Below are 16,842 nucleotides of genomic sequence, written 5' to 3'. Positions count from 1 at the left end.
ACTGAACGGCTAGCAGAAAGAACAGCAGCACGGTGCCAGTTTCCAAGTGACAGGCAGATGGCGTGATCTGCACGTGCCATCCATTGCCCGCAGCCCCCGTCTCCCCCCAGTGCTGATGCTGGCTTGCCATTATGGGCCGGGGCGGCCCCCACATCCCCCATCCCTCCCACACCCCTCCTGCCAGACTCAGCACTCACAGCTTCCAGAGGAACTTGAGTCTATAGCACCAGGGTCAACTTCTTCCAGGCAGAGGAAGGCGACCAGACGGTCAAAGGACACCCGGGCCTAGGAAAACCGAAGCCGCAGGTCACCCAGCAAGAAGAGCAAAGAACTCGGGTTTTGGGTGTCGGTGTCACAAGATGTGTGGCAACAGCTTCCTGTCTACCAAGCTCTGTGCATAGGAGGCGTGAGGACAAAGCTTTCTAGTTCATGGGAAACGATGCAACCCGAGTGGTGACCTTGATGGTGGCGATCTCCCACCTCTGCGCTCCTACAAATCAGTGACACCGGAACAAGCCAGCTGCCATTCTGCAGACAAGATCTGGGAAGAGGATGGTGGCTTTTCCAACAAGGTTATCAAGCCATTATGTGGAACAATTTCAAATGTTGTCCACCTGGGGGCGCTCTCTCCCAGTCACAAACCCATCTTTGGGGAAGAAAGAGACCAGTCGTTAAAATCGAGATTAGGCCACGTGCAGCGGCTCATGCCGGTAATCCCAGCACTCTGGGAAGCCAAGCGCAGGAGGATCACTTGACGCCAGGAGTTGGAGACCTGGGAAACATAGCAAGACTCTTTGTTTCTACAAAAAAGTAAAAAATTAGCCGGATGTGGTGGCCCATGCCTGTAGTCCCAGCTACTCAGGAGGCTGGAAGGTAGAAGCATCACTTGAGTCCAGGAGTTTGTGAATGCAGTGAGCTGAGATCGTGCCACTGTACTCCAGACTGGGTGACAGAATGAGACCTTGTCTCAACAAATAAACAAATAAATAAATAAATAAACAAATAAGGTAGCCGGGCACAGTGGCTCATGCCTGTAATCCTAGCACTTTGGGAGGCCGAGGCGGGTGTATTACATGAGGCTGGGAGTTCAAGACCAGCCTGGCCAACATGGTGAAACCCTGTCTCTACTAAAAACACAATCAATCAATCAATCAGTCAGTCAATAAGACTGGGTGCAGTGGCTCATGTCTATAATCCCAGCACTTTGGGAAGCCAAGGTGGGCAGATCATCTGAGGTCAGCAGTTCAAGACCAGCCTGGCCAACATGGTGAAATCTCATCTCTACTAAAAATACAAAAAAATAAATTAGCTGGGCATGGTTGTGCGTGCCTGTGGTCCCAGCTACTTGGCAGGCTGAGGCAGGAGAATCACTTGAATCTGGGAGGCAGATCTTGCAGTGAGCTGAGATTCCACTACTGCACTCCTGCCTGGGTGACAGAGTGAGACTCCATCTCTAATAAATAAATAAATAAAAATAAAAAATAAGAAACATAGAGATGGCTCAGGTATGCTGCCGTTTCTTGTTTTCATCATGCTGAAAGGACTAGAGATAGCAAAGGAAGAGAAACAAAATTGCTTTGTATAAAAAAGGGAACTGACATGATTGCTCGTATGTGGAATTGCTGGGCAGATGGATAAGTATGCATGTTCTGAGGGTGTTTGTGGAGAGGTCTGCACATTGCCCTCCAAAGGCTGACCCCTTCCAGATGTATTTGCTGTACTCTCTGCCCGTCTCTGTTCTTGCCCCTGCTCGCCTCTTTTCCAGCTCCACACCATCCGTCTCCCTCCCACTCTGTCTTCCCTCTCCTCTGCAAATGGCAGGCGTAGGGAAGCTGGAGCCAGGTGTAGCCCATGCACTCTCCCAGGATGGCTCCAGCCCTTGCACCCACCTCACCTGGACGAGGGAGTGGATGGAGAAGGGCAGGAAAGCCTGGGCCTTGTTGAGGATGTTGAGAACCGTGAGAGTCACAAAGGCTTTCTCTGCATCCATAGCATTCTTGGCCACCAGAGTGTGGACAGCAAACACCACCAGTGCGACCTGGGGGGTGGGGTGGGGGGGGGACACATGGGGCAACAGTGAGACACACAAGCATAGATAGGGTAGCCCGGGCAAGCTGTGGTGCCTGCACAGTGCATGTGGCCCACCCGCCATGTCCACGTGTGCTTCCCTCCATAGATCCCACTTCCAGTCCTGCTAACACACGTCCTCTCCTCAGTCATAAGCTATGCAAGGCTCTCTCTAAACACACAGCGCATTGCTAAAGGCAATGAGTGTGCAGCCCCACGAGCCTGGGGAGAACCTGACGCCTCTAGGCTCCAGGCATTGGGGGACGGCAGAGTTTTTGATCTCGGTAGCATTGTTGTTGTTCGAGACATGGTGGAACTGGTGATTCTAGAGTCCCTTGGAAGATGACTCTAAGGTTGCAGGCAGGAGCAGCACTTGAGGGCTCTGGGTGTTGGTGTCATTTGTGGTCCTTTTTTTTTTCTTTGTCGAGATGAAGTCCTGCTCTGTCGCCCAGGCTGGAGTGCAGTGGCATGATCTTGGCTCACTGCAACCTCTGTCTCCCGGGTACAAGTGATTCTCCTGCCTCAGCCTCCCAAGTAGCTGGGATTACAGGCACCCGCCACCACAACCGGCTAATTTTTGTATTTTTAGTAGAGACAGGTTTCGCCATGTTGGCCAGGCTGGTCTCGAACTCTTGACCTCGGGTGAGCCACCCATCTTGGCCTCCCAAAGTATTGGGACGACAGGCGTGAGCCACCACGCCCAGCCTATGTATCAAAGTTTTTAAAGTTGTGGTTTAGGAAGGTTGTTCTGACAGCAGTATGAAATAAATTACAGAATGGCAGGACATGGATGATGTCCAGTGACAGGGTGGCTATGGACATCTGCTGGCCAGCATCAGGCAAGTCACTCTGACCCAGGATTCTACCTCTGCCGCCCCCCTGCATCTGTACCCTCCTCCCCACATCGGTAGAAGCCTGGAACTCTCTCTGAGAGTTCAGCAGACTTTATCGGCCACTGCCACCTTTGCTAGAATAATACGCTTAATTAGTTCTTGTAGAAGACAGCAGGGACCAGAGAGAACAGGATCCAGAATGAGTGGGTTTTGATGGACACGGTGATAGGATCTGGGGGGCTCCACTTACCTCACCCTGCCCCCACCCCCGCACTCCTTCCCCAGTGCCGCCCAGCATAGAGACGAGTGACGTCACCAGAAATGTAGACACTTGGAAGGACACCAGCGACACAGAGAAGAGGAGGCCGGAGGTCCGCAAGGCGCCCAGCTCCTGGCCTCGGATGCCCAGGACTCTGTCCAGAAAGGCTCCCTCCCAGCCATGGAACTTGATGGTCTTCGAGTTCCTGAGGATAGAGCTGGTGAGCCGTGCCCGTGAGTCCTTCTGCCTCATTTGCTCTTCCTGGGATCGGAGGGAAAAAGAGAGATGAAGACAGTTGGGAATTCTTCCCTGCACCCCGACAGCCACCCTTCAGCAAATCCCATTCATCTCGCCAAGCTGCGTCCCAAACCTGTCTGCCTCTCAGCATCTCTGACCCTCAGTCCTGGTTCTCCAGTCCCAGGTTGGAAACCTACACCACTTCTCAGGTGGGAGGAGAGCTGACCCTGGGACAATGCGCCCCATGGAGGAAGCCTCTGATGCCCGGGGAACAGAGGCAGCCTGAGCCCACCTGGGTATGGCACCGTCAGGAAGGCTACCTGGAGGTGGTTGATGCCCAAGCTACGTCTTTTTTTTTTTTTTTTAACTTTTACATTTTTTGTGGAGGTGGGGTCTCGCTATGTTGCCCAGGTTGGCCCCGAGCTCCTGGGCTCAAGTGATCCTCTGCCCTCAGCCTCCTAAAATGCTGGGATTACAGCCTGAGCTACATCTTAAATGACCAGGAAGTGGGTGCTGAGCAGGCAGAGGATGGAGCTGGAGAAGAGGGAGAGGAGGGGCTTGAGACGGGGGTGGGGGCTGGGGGTGCGGGGGTTGGGGGAGGCAGCTAAAACCCAGGCACAGGGAATGGCATGACTCAGAGGACACTCCGTGTGGCCAGAGGAGCGCGTCGGCAGGGTCACTTGGCACTTTACGGTCAGGCAGAGGAATTCAGGGTCTCCTGTGCTTCACCATGGGGCGGGGGGGCATCATCAGAGGGGCAGCTGCCTGGAGAAGGTTTTTGTTTTTGAGACGGAGTCTTGCTCTGTCGCCCAGGCTGGAGTGCAGCAGTGCGATCTTGGCTCACTGTAACCTCCGCCTCCTGGGTTCAAGGGATTCTCCTGCCTCAGCCTCCTGAGTAGCTGGGACTCTAGGCACCCGCCGCCATGCCTGGCTAATTTTTATATTTCTTTAGTGGAGACAGGGTTATGCCATGTTGGCCAGGCTGGTTTTGAAATCCTGACCTCAGGTGATCTGCCCGCCTCGGCCTTCCAAAGTGCTGGGATTACAGGCGTGAGCCACTGTGCCCAGCCTACAGTGTTTTAGAGGAGGCCATTCAGGAGGCTGGAGAAACAGCACAGGTGACAGACGGACACTGGGACAGCTGGGCCAAGAGAGGAAATAAGTTCCTTCCATCCATCCCCCATCCCTCCCTCTCTCTTTCCCACCTTTCCTTCCTTCCCTGTCTCCTTTGTCCTCTCTCCTTCCCTTTCTTCCTTCCCTCTTTCCTTTTCTTTCCTTCCCTCCCCCCTTTCTTCCTTCTCTCCCTCATTCCTTCTCTTCCTCCCTCAATTCTTTCCTTCCCTCCCTCCCTCCATCCTTCCTCCCCTTTCCTGTCTTTCCTTCCCTCCCTCCTTTTCTCTCCTTCCCCTCCCTCCTTCCTCTCCTCCTTTCCTTCTTCCCTGCCTCTCTCCTTCCCTTCCTCCCTCCCACCTTTCTTCCATAGTTCACAAACACTTACTGAGAACCTTCTGCCTGCCAAGCACTAACTAGATGCCGAGTCTGCCACAGTGAGTGGCCTGTGCTGTTGCAAAGCTTCTGGTTAAGGTGAACAAGGCAATCAAACCCTGCCGGGTGCTTCCCGCGGGGCCCTGTAGGATGTGGGAAGTGCTGTCGGGGGAAAAAGCAAAAACAAACCCAGGGCAGGCAAAGGAGAGGCTGCTGCTGGGAGGAGAGGGATGGACGTGCGGTTTCCTTGCTGGAGGGTGGTGAGGGAAGCTGCTCTGACTACAGGGAGGTGACAGAGGGTCTTTGGGAGTGAGGGTGATCCAGGCGGAGGGAACAGCTAAAGGGAAGTCCTGGAGGGATGTGTAAAATCGGGCAGGTTTGAGGATGGGGGATGTGGGGGCGGGAAGGCAGGGAAGGAGGGGAGACGGGTAGAAGGTGAGCTTGGAAGCAATGAGGCCAGCTCAGGGCAGGCCTGGTGGGCCACTGTGGGGTCTTTGGCTCAGTCTGAGGAAAATGGGGCCGCTGTGGGTCTGAGTAGAGGAGGGGTGCAACATATTCGGTTTGCATAGGTCTCCTCTGGCTGGGAGTGGAGAGAGGCTGAGGGCAGAAGCAGGGAGTGAGCCAGGGGGCTTGCTGCTGTGACCTGGGTTAGAGACCATGGGGTTTGGAGAGCCTGTGCTGGGAAGGGTGACATTCTGGATGCATTTTGAAGGTGACGCCAAGCAAATCTGCTGACAGATGGATGTGAGAGAAAAAGGCATTGAACTGACCCAGGGCCGGTGGCCTGAACACTGGAGGGATGGAGCCACTGTCCATTGAGATGGTGGGGGGAGGGGGTATGATGGGCAGCTCACAGACGACAAGAACAAAGCCAGACCTGTGGGCTCGCACTCAACTCTCCCCTCCCCATCTCCCACCCCAGGACCTGTTGCTTCCTCCCTACTTCCTGTCTGGTCGTCCCTTTCCCAAAAGCCGAACCTGATGGTGGTTCCTCTTCTTGGTGATGAAGAAATTCAGAGGGAGGAGGCTCAGGAAGACAGCGATGGCAGTGAGGGCAGAGGGGCCCAGGAGCTGGGGACAGAAGGGGCAGGATGTCAGGAGATCCCGAGGAGCCCAGCTCTCAGAGGCAGCTCCAGAACCAGAGCAACTCCATCTTGAATAGGGGCCGGGTAAAATGAGGCGGAGACCTACTGGGCTGCATTCCCAGACGGTTAAGGTATTGTAAGTCACAGGATGAGATAGGAGGTCAGCATAAGATACAGGTCACAAAGACCTTCCTGATAAAACAGCTTGCAGTAAAGAAGGCGGCCAAATCCCACCAAAACCAAGATGGCTACGAGAGTGACCTCTGGGCATACTCACTGCTGCACTCCCACCAGCACCGTGACAGTTTACAAATGCCATGGCAACATCAGGAAGTTACCCTATATGGTCTAAAAAGGAAAGGCATGAATAATCCACCCCTTGTTTATCATATCATCAAGAAATAACCATAAAAATGGGCAACCAGCAGCCCTCTGGGCTGCTCTGTCTATGGAGTAGCCATTCTTTTATATCTTTACTTTCCTAAAAAACTTGCTTTTGGTCGGGCATGGTGGATCATGCCTGTAATCCCAGCACTTTGGGAGGCTGAGGTGGGCGCATCACCTGAGGTCAGGAGTTTGAGACCAGCCTGGCCAACATAGTGAAACACAGTCTTTACTGAAAATATAAAAACTAGCCAGGCGTGGTGGTGGGCACCTGTGATCCCAACTACTCGAGAGGCTGAGGCAGGTGAATAGCTTGAACCCGGCAGGCAGAGCTTGCAGTGAGCCAGGATCACACTACTGTACTCCAGCCTGGGCCCCAGAGTGAGACTCCATCTCAAAAAACAAACAAACAAACAAACAAACAAACACTTGCTTTCACTTTATGGACTCGCCCTGAATTCTTTCTTGCACGAGATCCAAGAACCATCTCTTGGGCTCTGGATCAGGACCCCTTTCCTCTAACACAGCTGCAGATCCCAAAGGTGATCAGACTTGGGTCCTAAGATGGGAATGTCAGGGAAACTGATAAGGGCAGCCACCAGGTCCCAGGGATCTGTGTTCATGGGGGTCTGCTGTGTCAGGTGATGCCTGCTGAAGGTGGGGTCCTTCAATGTCAGGGAGGGGAACGGCCCTCTTACACGATGGGGAGAGAGTTTCAAGACAGATCATGCACACACACAAGTGGGAATGGGGGGTGTTCCCGGCCACAACGGTAAAGTTGAGACCTATGGAATCAGGACCTGGTTCAAATCCTGACCCCGACACTTTTGAGTGTGGCCTTGGGGCAAGTCACCTCCCTAAGGTGCATTCCCTTGTCTGCAAAATGGGAATAGAGTTGTTCTCATCTGGCGTTTTCTCTTATTGTGCTTATTTTCCTAATCTTCATTTCATCCCTCACGAAGGTTGTCAGATTTAGTAAATCATCATACAGGATGCCCAATTACATTTGCAGATAAAGAACGAGTAAGGTTTTAGTCTAAGTCTCATGCAATATTTGGGACATACACTGAGAAATTCTTCCGTTTGTCTGAAACTCACACTTCACTGGATGTCCTGTGTTTTCTCTGGCAACCCTGCTCCCCCACCAACGTGGTGATTTTGGGATAGTAATCTTCCCCCTCTCAGTTTTGGTTTCTATATCTGGAAAATGTGGAAGTAGGGGGTAGAATAAATGATTTTTAAGTTGTTGTGACTTTGAGATTTCTTCATGGGTTATTTGGACCCATTCTCTCGACAAGCCCCACCCCAACTCCAGTCTGTATGCCTCAGTTTCCCCTCTCAGTCCTTAGGAACACTACGTTTATTTATTTATTTATTTATTTATTTATTTTGAGATGGATTCTCGCTCTGTGACCCAGGCTGGAGTGCAGTGTTGCGATCTTGGCTCACTGCAACCTCCGCTTCCCAAGCGATTCTCCTGTCTCAGCCTCCTGAGTAGCTGGGATTAGAGGCGTGTGTCACTCTGCCTGGGCCCCAGAGTGAGACTCCATCTCAAAAAACAAACAAACAAACAAACAAACACTTGCTTTCACTTTATGGACTCGCCCTGAATTCTTTCTTGCACGAGATCCAAGAACCATCTCTTGGGCTCTGGATCAGGACCCCTTTCCTCTAACACAGCTGCAGATCCCAAAGGTGATCAGACTTGGGTCCTAAGATGGGAATGTCAGGGAAACTGATAAGGGCAGCCACCAGGTCCCAGGGATCTGTGTTCATGGGGGTCTGCTGTGTCAGGAGATGCCTGCTGAAGGTGGGGTCCTTCAATGTCAGGGAGTTGTATTTTTAGTAAAGATAGGGTTTCATCATGTTGCCCAGGCTGGTCTTGAACTCCTGGCCTCAAGTAATCCACCCACCTCAGCCTCCCAAAGTGCTGATACTACAGGTTTGAGCCACCCCACCTGGCCTGGAAACAGTATTTTCTAACCTTGAGCCAGTTTGTTTCATTTATGCGGCAATGGCGCCACCTAGTGGCTCAATGGAGAAGTGCCCAGAGGGTAAACACCAGCCCACAGCAGGGCTTGGAAAAACACTCAAAGGAATGTGAGCAGAAGATGAACATCTCTGTCTGGGGGAAAAATGGTATCATTAAACCATAGCAACCTCAATGTCCACTCCTCCTTCACCAAGATCTCACGGTGATGTTAGGAACTGTCTACCAAGAGGCAGGAAAAGTACACAAGCAAAGTAACATGGTGCATTATCTATGGATATCTTGTTGGTCTCATTTTTTTTTGTTGTTGTTGTTGGAAGGAGTCTCGCTCTGTCACCCAGGCTGTAGTGCAGTGGTGTGAGCTTGGCTCACTGCAACCTCTGCGTCCCCGGTTCAAGCGATTCTCCTGCCTCAGCCTCCCTAGTAGCTGGGATTACAGGCACATGCCACCATGCCTGGCTAATTTTTATATTTTCAGTAGAGACGGGGTTTTGCCATGTTGGCCAGGCTGGTCTTGAACTCCTGACCTCAAGTGTTCTGCCGGCCTTGACCTCCCAAAGTGCTGGGATTACAGGCGTGAGCCACCGTGCCCCGCCTGGTCTCATCTGATTTTTAGCAACGGTGGGGTCAACCTGATCAATTGCCCTGAATTTTCCCGTGTTCTTCCTCTCTCTCTCTCTCTCTTTCTTCCTAATGATGACATTTATGTACTGCATATCAAGCCCTGTCTGAGTGCCTTATGTTGTGATTGCTAAGCACCTACCTATTGTTTGCAAGGCCCTGGAATACAAGGTGAAGGCACTGGAAAAGGTCCTGGCCCCTAGCCCTAGCAAAGGCAATCATATGCATGAGCGTTCGAATTTTTTTTGAATATTCAACAATTACAATGAAAATGCCGCTAACAGTTTTTACAAGGCCAGGCACAGTGGCTCATGCCTGTAATCCCAGCACTTTGGGAGGCTGAGGTGGGCAGATCACCTGAGGTCAGGAGTTCAGGACCAGCCCAACCAACATGGTGAAACCTGGTCTCTACTAAAAATACAAAAATTAGCCAGATGTCGTGGTGCACGCCTGTAATCCCAGTTACTGAGGAGGCTGAGGCTGGAGAATTGCTTGAACCTGGGAGGTGGAGGTTGCAGTGAGCCGAAATCGCACCACTGCACTCAAGTCTGGGCAACAGAGTGAGACTCCGTCTCAAAAAACAAATAAACAAACAAACACTTAGCCAGGGCTCTGTAAACCGTGGCATATAGTATCTATACGGGAGACATATGGATCCCTCCACCTGTTTTCATACAGCCCATGAGCTGCACAAAAATGTTTAATATTTTTTATATTTTTAAATAGTTGAAAAAAATCAGGCCAGGCATAGTGGCTCATGCTTGTAATCCCAGCACTTTGAGAGGTCGAGGTGGGGTGGATCACTTGGGGTCAGGAGTTTGAGACCAGCCTGGCCAAAATGGTAAAACCCCGTCTCCACTGAAAATACAAAAATTAGCTGGGAGTGGTGGCATGCACCTGTCATCCTACCTACTCGGGAGGCTGAGGCAGGAGAATTGCTGGAACCCAGGAGGCAGAGGTTGCAGTGAGCCAATATCACGCCACTGCACTAAAGCCTGGGCAACAGAGTGAGACTCTGTCTCAAAAAAAAAAAAAAAATCAGAAGGATACTGTTTCATGACATATGAAAATGATATGCACTTCCAATGTCAGCATCCATAAATAGAATTTTATTGGAAGAATACCATGCCTGTTTGCTTAATATGGTCTATGGCCACTTCTGCACTCCAAGGGCAGAGGTGAATATTTGCAGGAGAGACGGTATGGCTCCCAATGTAAAAAATATCTACTGTCTTGTCCTTTATGGGAAAGTAACTAATGATAATATTACAAATACCTACAGGGTACAGCTGTGTGTCTGGCGCCATTTTAAGTGCTTTCTACATACGGGCTCGTTTAATGCCTCAGCACCTCTGGGGCAGGGGTGCTACTGTTAATTATGATCCTCACGTTGGAGACAAGAACAGGAGGCACAGACAGAGTAGGTTCCTTGCACACGGATTCACAACTGGTAAGTGCTCAAAAGCAGGATTTGAGCCTAGGCACTTCCCGATACAGAGTCAAATTTTATTTTTATTTTTATTTATTTTTTGGAGACAGAGTCTCACACTGTCACCCAGGCTGCAGTGCAGTGGCGTGATCTCGGCTCACTGCAACCTCCGCCTCCAAGGCTCAAGCGATTCTCCTGCCTCAGCCTCTGGAGTGGCTGGGATTATAGGCACCCGCCACTATGCCCAGCTAATTTTTGTATCTTTTAGTAGAGACGGGGTTTCACCATGTTGGCCAGGCTGGTCTCGAACTCCTGGCCTCAAGTGATCCACCCTCGGCCCCTCAAAGTGCTGAGATTACGCTCGAGCCACCACACCCAGCCCAGAGTCTGATTTTAATTTAAAAAAAGAAAACCCTATACCACAAAGTTAAAGGATGAAGTTGGAAAGTAAATGTTTTGTTTGGTTGTTTCCTGATGGCTACTATGTGTTTTTTGAACACTAAATAGCAATTTTTCCCCCTAAAATGTTCTCCTCTTGTGTTTTGTGGACAGTAGCTGCGGTGGTGCCCCAGGGTTACTGGTAACTTCAAAACATGGTTAACTTGCCTACTGGGTACCCTAATAGCACATGGGGAAGTGACAATGTCATCATCATCATCGTCATCATCATCATTCTACAGAGGAAACTGAGGCCCAGAGAGGGTGAGCTTCCTGCCCAAGGTCAAGTGAAGGTCATTCTTATTGAAGACTTTTCCCATTATATCAGACAATAGTAGGCAAATGGAGACAGGACTGGAGGAGGAAGAGAAGGAGGAGATGGGGGTGGAAGGTGGGGAGAAAAAGGAGGAGAGGAAGAAGAAAGAGAAGAGAAGGAGAGGGAGGAGGAGAGGGAAGAGAGGGAGGAGGGGAGAGGAGAAGAGGGGAGAAGGCAAGAAGTGGGAGGGAAGATGACACGGAGCAGAAAGGAAGAAGGTGGAGCAGGAGAGAGGAAGAGGAGGAGGAGGGGGAAGGAGGAAAAGGAAGGGGTGCAGGAAGAGGAGGGGGTGCTTGGGTAGAAGGTGGGGGGGATGGAGGAGGAGGGAGGGTGCAGGGAGGGGTGCAGGAGGATGGGGGCAGGAGGAGGAAGCTGGTGCAGGGGGAGAGGGGAGGAAGTCTTATAAGCTTCTACACCTGGAATGGAATCCAGGGTGATGAAGGCAGAACAAGGGTAAAACCTTTCATGTGCCTCTCTGACACCAACCCGGTTCTCCCACAGCCTCAAACTTGCCCTAACCCTGGGGTCACAGCAGACCTCTTCCAGCCTTTTGAATACTAAGTCAGGAGGAGGAAGGGTGGGAGGGAGGAGGAGGAAGGGTGGGAGGGGGGAGGAGGAAGGGTGGGAGGGGGGAGGAGGAGGGGGAGAAGGAAGGGTGGGGGACTCCGTTTAAATCCCGTCTTCCTCCTCTCGCATACCTGCCAGAGATAGACGAAGCAGACCATGATCCAGACAAGAGGCAGCCACAGCCCGTTGAGGTAGAGGACGCTCTCGGTCAGCCGCTGCACGTCCACGGACACCAAGTTGACCACGTCACCCACTGCACTGGCCTTTCTGGAGCCGCTGGACAGAGCCAGGACCTGGTGGGTGGGCGGAAGGAGAGAAGTAAAGTGGGGAGGCCGGGGCAGAGGGATGCCCCAGTGGCTTCTCCACCCACTGAGCCCCACTTCACACGTCTGCGAGGTGGGTGAGTAAACTCTCTTAGGCCAACCTCTCAGGGCTCTGAGGATCCACAGAGATGACAAAAATGAAAATCCCCCAAGATCCCTAAAGCACGGGAGACGTAATAATGTTTAACATGCACGAAAACACCAGATCAACATGGGTAATGGTGGTCATCTGCCCAGTGCTCACCATGTGGCAGGCACTGTGCTGAATGAACAGCCTCATCCTGTCCCGGGTGCTCACAGCTGTGAATGGTACCAAGCAGGCACTACCATATTCATTCCATCTAATGCCAGGCCAGGCGCAGTGGCCCCTGCCTGTAATCCCACCACTCTGGGAGGCTGAGGTGGGAGGATTGCTTGATCCCAGGAGTTTGAGACCAGCCTGGGTGACATAGTAAGCCCCAATCTCTACAAAACACTTTTAAAAATTAGCCAGGGGGCCAGGCGCGGTGCCTCATATCTGTAATCCCAGCACTTTGGGAGGCCGAGGTGGACAGATCACCTGAGGTCAGTAGGTAGAGACCAGCCTGGCCAACATGGGGAAACCCTGTCTCTACCCAAAATACAAAAATTAGCTGGGCATGGTGGCAGGCGCCTGTAATCCCAGCTACTTGGGAGGCTGAGGTGGGAGAATTGCTTGAACCCAGGAGGCGGAGGTTGCAGTGAGCTGAGATCAAGCCATTGTATTCCAGTCTTGGCGACAAGAGCAAAACTCCGTCTCGGGGAAAACAAAAATTAGCCAGGCATGGTTGTGGTGTGCCTATGGTCCCAACTAGCTACTGGGGAGGCTGAGGTGGGAGGATCGCTTGAGTACAGGAGGTTGAGGCTGCAGTGAGCCATGTTGGTGCCACTGCACTCTAGCCTGGGCAACAGAGCAAGACCCTGTCTTAAAAAAAAATGCCATGGATAAAATGCTCTCTATTATTCTCTCACCAAGGAAAACACCATTTCCAATTAAATTAAGACATGTAAAAGACATCTCGATTTTGGAAGTATTAGAGTGAAAAAAAAATGTGAGACTAGAATCAATGAAATAAACATTTACTAACCCCATTCTGTGGCTAAAGAAACTGAGGCACAGAGAAGTTGAGCAACTTGCCCAGTCACAGGCCTTGTAAGCTCCTACACAAGGGATGGAATCCAGGATGACGAAGGCATGACAAGGGTGAGACCTTTTTTTTTTTTTTTTTTTTTGAGACGGAGTCTCGCTCTGTCGCCCAGGCTGGAGTGCAGTGGCGCAATCTCGGCTCACTGCAAGCTCCGCCTCCCGGGATCACGCCATTCTCCTGCCTCAGCCTCCCGAGTAGCTGGGACTACAGGTGCCCGCCACCACGCCCGGCTAATTTTTTGTATTTTTAGTAGAGACGGGGTTTCACCGTGGTCTCGATCTCCTGACCTCGTGATCCGCCCGCCTCGGCCTCCCAAAGTGCTGGGATTACAAGTGTGAGCCACCGTGCCTGGCCAAGGGTGAGACCTTTCACGTGCTTCTCTGACACCAACCTGGTTCTCTGGCAGCCTCATGTCTGCCTTAACCCTGGGGTCACAGTGGACCTCTTCCAGCCGGTTGAATGCCAAATTCCACATGCAGTCCTCTCTGTGACTGTGTGAGGGAGTGAAGAAGTGATCCAGGAATGACTGGGCATCGAAATTCTCCACTTAGCAAGTCTTTGAATAGGGCCCACTGTGTGACTCACACCGAGCTGGGAACTGAAAACACAGCTGTGAACAACAGAGATGAGGCTTGCTCTCCCGGGACTGGAGTTTGAGGTGAGGAACAAGGTTCTATAATAAAGATTCATATAACTGGCTGGGCACAGTGGCTCACACCTCTAATCCCAGCACTTTGGGAGGCCGAGGCGGGTGGATTGCTTGAGGCCAGGAGTTCGAGATCAGCCTGGCCAATGTGGCGAAAGCCCATCTCTAGTAAAAATACAAAAATTAACTGGGCATGCTGGTGGGCGCCTGTAATCCCAGCTACTTGGGACGCTGAGGCAGGACAATCGCTTGAACCCAGGAGGCAGAGGTTGCAGTGAGCCGAGATTGCACCACTGCACTACGGTTTGGGTGACAGAGTGAGACTCTGTCTCAAAAAATAAGACAAAACAAAAATATTTCTGTAACTCATGCTTTAATGGCAGTTATTCTGCGTAACATAAAAAAGCAGCCCAGGTTGGGCACAGTGGCTCACGCCTATAATCCCAGCACTTTGGGAGGCCAAGGTGGGCGGATCACCTGAGGTCAGGAGTTCGAGACCAGCCTGGCCAACATGGTGAATCCCTGTCTCTACTAAAAATACAAAATTAGCCAGGCATGGTGGTGTACACCTGTAATCCCAGCTATTCAGGAAGCTGAGACAGGAGAATCACTTGAACCCAGCGGGCACAGGTTGCAGTGAGCTGAGACTGCACCATTGCACTCCAGCCTGGGCAACAAGAGCAAAACTCTGTCAAGAAAAAAAAAAAAAAAAAAAAGCCCAGAGGTTAGAGAGGAGGGATCTGATCTCATGAGGAGATCAAAGAAGGCCTCCCGGAGGGTGTGTGGGGAATAGGAAGATCAACGCCTGCTCGTCAGGTGGCCTTCCTCTTAGGCTCAGGAAATGTGGACTCTCAAGACAGGATAGGGCACACCCAGCTCTGGCATACACAGGGGAACACGAGCCTGGGACGCAGCCCTCTGGCAGGACGGCATCAAGAGCTGCCCTCTCGGCCATCCAGGAGCTGTCCCCTCTGTCCCCTCCTCCCCTAGGGGACAGCTCAGGTGTCAGGGAATGAGACTTACATGGGACGGGACCTGCCCTGGCTCAGATGCTCCATACCCCACAGAAGCCAATAGCTCTTGGGGCAGCAGTCCAGGGACTTAGCTTCCAGAGTCCCCCGAAGGGACAAGAGCTACTGCACAGAGAGAAGTCTAAAGCTGTGGCCTCCAACCAGGTATTCACAGTCAATGGACAGAACTTCCAGCCAGATGCAATTTGGATTTTTTAAATTTTTTATTTGTTTTTTGAGACGGGGTCTCGCTCTATTACCCAGGCTGCGCTGTAGTGGCACGATCTCAGTTCACTGCAACCTCCATCTCCCGGGTTCAAGCAATTCTCCTGTCTCAGCTTCCTGAGTAGCTGGAATTACAGGCATGCGCCACCACGCCTGGCTAATTTTTGTATTTTTAGTAGAGACGGGGTTTCGCCATGTTGGCCAGGCTGGTCTTGAACTCCTGACCTCAAGTGATCTGCCTGCCTCAGCCTCCCAAATTGCTGGGATTACAGGTGTGCACCACTGTGCCCAGCCTAGGGGTCCTTTTTACCACAAGCAGTATTGTCTGGGAACACAGCTGACAGGCCACCTTATCAGAAGGTTAATCCTTTATCCTCAAGGGGGAATGAGTGGAAGTTAAAATTAGGCTCAAAAATTAAAATTAGATTAGGGGGAGTGGAAATGGTGTCTAGGCAGTGAGAACAACTGCAAAGGCCCCAGGGTGGATGGGTGCCTGGAGTGTTTGAGGAGCTGAAAGGAGACCTGTGTGGCTGGAGGAGAGTGAGCAGGGAGGAGATGGGTGTCTGTGTGATGGAATGAGGTCAGAGACGTCCTAGGGGCCGATCACACAAGACCTTACAGGAATAACTAAGGAGCTGAGACAGATCACTTGAGGCTAGGAGTTCGAGACCAGCCTGACCAACATGGCAAAACCTTGTCTCTACCAAAAATACAAAAATAAGCCGGGCGTGGTGACACGTGTCTGTAGTCCCAGTTACTCAGGAGGCTGAGGCAGGAGAATTGCTTGAACACAGGAGGCTGAGGTTGCAGTGAGCCGAGATTGTACCACTGCACTCCAGCCAGGGCAACAATGTGAGACTCTGTCTCAAAAAAATAAATACATATAATAAAGAGAAATAACTAAGGAAGTGAGAACGTATCATGAGTGACTCTAATAAGCAAGGACTGAATGCGTTCTCAGCTGCTGATAACATTACTGCCTGCTCAGTGATATTGCTTTTACTGGCTGGGAAGGCCTGCGCTTGCCCCCCAGGGCTCACCTTTCTGTACACCAGGCCAGTGATGGCCGACCGCAGTCTCATCTGCAGCACCTTGAGCCTGTACATGTTCTGCTGCTCAAACAGCGTTTGCAGGCAGGCCGAGAGGAACATCAGCACAGCGAGGAGGTAGCCCTTCCAGGCTGGAGGCTTGGGATCACCAATAAACTCCAGGAAAAGGCTTTCAGGGGAAGGACGGAGAAGGTACAGCTGGTGAGAGGAGGTGCCCAAGGGGGTTGCCTTTGCCCAAACCAGTCCAGGTGTGGAGGATCAGTTGGTGTAGTTGACTTTCTTGCAATAATGGTCTCTGTTATTTCTCCCACTGTCCATACTCCTTTTCAATCTGACTACAGCTCCTCAAGATCAAGAGGTGGAGTTTTTGTCCCCACTTGTTATGGGCTAAATTGTGTCCTCACAAAGTTTATATGTTGAAGCTCCGACCCCTGTACCTCTGAATGTGACTGTATTTGGAAACAGGGCCTTTAAAGAGGCAATGAAGTTAAAATGAGGTCATTAGGCTGGGCCCTAATCCAATCTGACTGGGGTTCTTTTAAGAAGAGGAAATGTAGACACACAAGGAGACGCCAGGGGGCGCACACAGAGGAAAGACCACATGGAGACACAGGGAGGAGGTGGCCAACTGCAAGCTAAGGACAGAGGCCTAAGATGGAACCACCTTGCAGATACCTAATCTCGAACTTCCAGCTTCCAGAATCATGAGAAA

General features: G+C 51.5%; 1 protein-coding gene across 1 annotated transcript in view; it reads right to left on the bottom strand.

The window, feature by feature from the left end:
* The window catches only part of ABCC6 (ATP binding cassette subfamily C member 6), an 85,009-nt gene that overhangs the window by 37,062 nt on the left and 31,105 nt on the right, over positions 1-16,842 (bottom strand). The window contains exons 10-15 of the mRNA XM_055253382.2: positions 16,122-16,299; positions 11,843-12,004; positions 5,860-5,952; positions 3,217-3,420; positions 1,895-2,038; positions 198-285 (exon numbers count right to left, since the gene is read on the bottom strand). Coding sequence (XP_055109357.2) covers positions 198-285; positions 1,895-2,038; positions 3,217-3,420; positions 5,860-5,952; positions 11,843-12,004; positions 16,122-16,299 — 869 coding nt within the window. The remainder of the gene's footprint in view (positions 1-197; positions 286-1,894; positions 2,039-3,216; positions 3,421-5,859; positions 5,953-11,842; positions 12,005-16,121; positions 16,300-16,842) is intronic.

The sequence above is a fragment of the Symphalangus syndactylus genome, chromosome 18 (assembly GCF_028878055.3).
Source record: "Symphalangus syndactylus isolate Jambi chromosome 18, NHGRI_mSymSyn1-v2.1_pri, whole genome shotgun sequence".
NCBI classification, from domain to species: Eukaryota; Metazoa; Chordata; class Mammalia; order Primates; family Hylobatidae; genus Symphalangus; species Symphalangus syndactylus.
Note: the sequence above shows the minus strand (reverse complement) of the source record. Positions and strands in the feature narration are given on the sequence as shown.